Source organism: Camelina sativa, chromosome 3, assembly GCF_000633955.1.
Source record: "Camelina sativa cultivar DH55 chromosome 3, Cs, whole genome shotgun sequence".
Classification (NCBI taxonomy): Eukaryota; Viridiplantae; Streptophyta; class Magnoliopsida; order Brassicales; family Brassicaceae; genus Camelina; species Camelina sativa.
This window is the reverse complement of record NC_025687.1, coordinates 20,840,340-20,844,827: the sequence shown is the minus strand read 5'-3', so window position 1 is coordinate 20,844,827 and position 4,488 is coordinate 20,840,340. Positions and strand designations below refer to the sequence as shown.

At 35.2% G+C, this 4,488-nt stretch overlaps 1 protein-coding gene across 1 annotated transcript; it reads left to right on the top strand.

The window, feature by feature from the left end:
* LOC104779159 lies at nt 144-812 on the top strand. Its single transcript, XM_010503544.1, has one exon. The coding sequence runs from the start codon at nt 144-146 to the stop codon at nt 810-812; it is 669 nt and encodes a 222-aa protein (XP_010501846.1).

Sequence of the window (4,488 nt, the reverse complement as noted above, 5' to 3'; positions counted from 1 at the left end):
GGGTAGAAGCTATAGCAAGCCCTACTAATGATCATAAGGTGGTTCTCAAACTCTTCAAAACCATAATCTTCCCAAGATATGGAATTCCAAGAGTTGTGATCAGTGATGGAGGGACACACTTCATCAACAAAATCTTTGAAGGAATGCTTAGGAAATATGGAGTTAAACACAAGGTGTCAACAGCTTATCACCCTCAAACAAGTGGGCAAGTTGAAGTCTCAAACAAGCAAATCAAGGCCATTTTATCAAGAATAGTGGGACCAACAAGAAAAGACTGGTCTAACAAACTTGATGAAACACTTTGGGCTTATAGAACAGCTTTCAAAACACCAAAAGGAAGGACCCCATTCCAACTTGTCTATGGAAAGTCTTGCCATCTTCCAGTTGAGGTTGAGTACAAGGCTTTATGGGCAATCAAACTTTTGAACCTAGATCTAGAGACAGCACAAGCTAAGAGAAGCCTTGATTTGCATGAGCTAGAGGAGATCAGGTTGGAAGCTTATGAGAGCTCCAAAATCTACAAGGAAAGGACAAAAGCTTTCCATGACAAGAAGATTGTCGTTAAATACCTAAAGGCTGGAGACCAAGCTTTTCTTTTCAACTCAAGGCTGAAACTGTTTCCTGTAAAATTGAACAGTAGGTGGGGAGGTCCTTTTGAAATAAAAGAGGTGCTACCATTTGGAGCTGTAACACTTCTCAATAAGGATGGTAGTGAGTTTACAGTTAATGGTCAGAGAATTAAGAAATATTGGGGAGAAAAGGAAAAACATGGGAAATGCACAATGTTTCTCAAGGATGCTCCTACAGCTTGAGAACCTAAAAAAAAAAAGTCAAGCTTAGTGACTTTAAACAAGATCACTAGAAAGGAAATCCCTAAGGTATCTCTGTTTATATAGTTTAAGGCTTTGGGTATTTTTAATCTATTGTTTTGGTGTACTCATAGTTAACAAGGCAAGGGAGTCAGATTAGAAGAGGAAAAGAAGGCTCGCATGCAACCTCGACCACCCCACTCGACTGAGCACTCGATCGAGTACCAGTCGATGGCTATAGTCGAGTTGCCTCCTTCTCCACCTCCAAATCCAAATCCAAGCTCCAGCTACACCTTTGACAGCATGAATGAGGATTTAGACACTTTCTTCCACAACCAATAAGGTACCAACATCACCACTTCATTGTAAATACCATTTAATATCATGTTTAGTTTTCTTTTCAATCTTGAATCCTCATACAAATGTTTCTTACACAAGGGACTGTGTAATTTAAGTTTGGGGGAGGGTTTGAGATAGCATTTGACATTGTTTTGTATTTTCTTATTTCAAATTTTTAGCACAATCATGTTAGTATTGCATTTCATCTAAGGCATAGAAAAGACCAAAAAAATTTGAAATTTTTTCACAAAAATCCTTGAAAAAAAAAACAGAGTGTTCATGTAGTTTGCTGAAACGAGTTCCTTTCTTGTGTGTGTGTGAAATGGAATGTGAATGAATGATGTGATGATGATGATGAACAATGGTGAAAGCAGGGTGTTTCAATTCCCCTTATGCAATTGTAGTATAAGAGGTATCAATCCTAAATGAGTGAATGCAAGCAATCAAGGTGTGCAATACTTGTCTAAGTTAAGCCAATTATAGAGGGTGTTTGTCACAAACAACCTATTGCAGAATGTAAAATGCAGAATGTAAAATGCAGAATGTAAAAGCTGAATGGACAAGATACTAAATGTAATGGAACAGAATGATTATGGCAATAATGAAACTAGAACAGAGATCAAACTATAGTAATGCAGGTAATGAACTAATGCATGGAAAGTAATGAACAGGAAACTTAAATGAATGCAACAGAAATGCAACTAGAATGAAATAAGAAACAAGACAGAACAGACACAAATCATAAACAAGAGTTCTGGGAATGAACTCGAGCAAGCACTCGATCGAGTGTAGATCGAGTGCAGGGTCGAGCTGGACAAAAACGTAAAACAGAGCAATGCATACAAAACAGAGCAAGACAAAAGTAAATCAAACAATGATCAAACAACAAGATTTAGACTAAGAAATCAATAGAAAAGGAAGGTCTTAGGGATGGATTCATGGGCTGAACTTAGATTGTATTTATCTAACTTGATCAACAAACCTCAATCAACATGAGCTAATCTCTAGACATTAATCTCTAAGAACATGTTAATCCACTCTCATGGCAAAAACAATCAAGCTCATATATTTCTAGACTTGTTCTCACAAAGTAAAGAATCTATACAAGCAAGCATTAAGCAATATGTCAAGAATCAAACAAGACTTCTAATCTCTTAGCAAGCCTAATGATAATCTCTAGATCTAGCCTTATCTATGCACCTTAGACATTGGTGTGATGCTAAGAAGCTTGAGATCAAACCCTACCCTCTCAGTTATAGGATCAGCATTAAGAACATCTAGCCTAGAAGAGATCTACAACAATCAAGCTTGACCAAATCAAATAACCACAACATCCATCCAGCCTAAACCATCCCTAAGAGCTAAGGAAACTACTCACAATCACACATGATGAACAGCAAAGTCATAAACCCAGAAAAACACGAAACTTGCATGATTAGAAAGATAAAACAGAGATCTACAATATTGGAGAAGGAATCAAACTCGAATTCTTGATACTTTGAAAGTTATGAAACAAACAAGTATGAAGAATCTTGTGTTTTCTCCTTCAAAAGAGGTACAAGATCTAAGAAAATAAAAGTGCAAAAAGCATAAATTCCCAAAAAGGGTAAAATACTAAGTTTGAGAATATCTAAAAAGCTGCCCCCTGGTGGCTGCAGCGTACAAGGTCCTTAAATAGGAAAAAGGAGGGGAAGCCCTAAAAATGCTAAAAGACAAAATAGCCAGGCGGCTCGGCCAACTCGACCCGGTGCTCGGTCGAGTGACCGGTCGAGTTGGGTTTTCTTGTGCTCCTTCCACTCGGTCGAGTCTCTCTCAGCACATGGTCGAGTGTCTGGTCGAGTGGGCAGTCGAATGGGACTCCGGACCTTGGTTCTCCAGCCTTAACTCATTTGCTTTCTCCTCATGATTGCTTCACTTCTCCTCAGCATTGCTTCCATGCTCCTTAGGCTCCAAAATCACCTGTTTATGCAAGAAAAGATGCAAATGCAATGCAACTACACTCTAATGCAAGAAAAATCCTAAAACTATGCAATAATGGTCAAAAAGGATAGCAAAGGATGCAAAAGATGTGAATATATTAAGGGAAAACAGGGTAAAATATATGAACATCAACACCCCCAAACTTAGTCTTTGTTTGCCCTCAAGCAAATAAACAAGACATAAGAAGGTAGGTGAGAGTTGAAAGTGGGATCTCAGCTCCTAAAGCTTACAAATAAACCAGCTAGAATCAATGTCTAAGTTACTAGTACTATGATGCAAGTTGAATGAGTTGTACTTCAAGATTTTAGACAAACCTATCACAAGCTTTACTGATTTGAGCCTTAGATGTCCACATGCATTCAAATCAACCATTTCCTTTAACATTAATTTAATCAAGAACATGGATCAATCTTATGCATTGTTTTAAACTCATTTGGCTTGGAAATAAAGGTTTAGAGACAATGATGGTCTCTGTTTAGAGTGGGGCTTATCAATATCAAGGTTCTCTCATAAGAACACTTAGACACATACAAGAACAAAACCTTGTCTACCCAAAAGTAACCCAAGTGTTTGATCCTATCATTCTAAACCTAAATGATCCTAGTTCTACCCTTTATCTTATTCTCTTCTCAAATACCCTTTTCTCTTTTGTTTTCAAGCCTTAGGAGTGGTTTCTTATTTAAATCAACTATTGGAATGAGGCTTTCTTTCTTATTGCTATGGTTCCCTTTTCTTCTTATTTCTTAAGACATAAAAGCATTTTACTATACTCCTCTTTTCTTTCTTTCTTTTCTTTGATTAGAACCATTTTTTCACAAATCTTATACAGTAAAACCTCTATAAATTAATACTCTATAAATTAATAAACACTATAAATTAATAAATTTTGCTAGTCCCAAGTCGGGACAGTGTAAAAAATAATAAAATTCGATAAGATAATAAGATAATAAATTTTTTGAAATCCCTATGTAAAATATGGTCCCAATAATATCATAAATAATAATCATGTAAAATTACATATATATATATATGCTGATATAGTAAAATATGTTTCTCTTAAACCTCATATCCATAAAACAATTGTTATATTGTATCTTTAAAATATAATGATATAAAATATTTTATAACATTCCATAAAGCACGTCAAATTTTTTAAAGTTTTCAATTTCTAAATATGCATCATTTACATTTGGATAGATTGATAGACTATTAAAATACGATAATTGATATTCTTATTCATAAATTTGAATATTTATGTCATGTATATAAGTAAATTTGTCTACAATATTTGTAATTCATTGTCAAAAATATTTTTTAATTATTTCAAATTCAATTCCAATAACATAAAATTTACAACATC

What these genes read in the sequence shown, in the direction of transcription:
- LOC104779159 (XM_010503544.1), top strand. Translation starts at nt 144, where the DNA reads ATGCTTAGGAAATATGGAGTTAAACACAAGGTGTCAACAGCTTATCAC.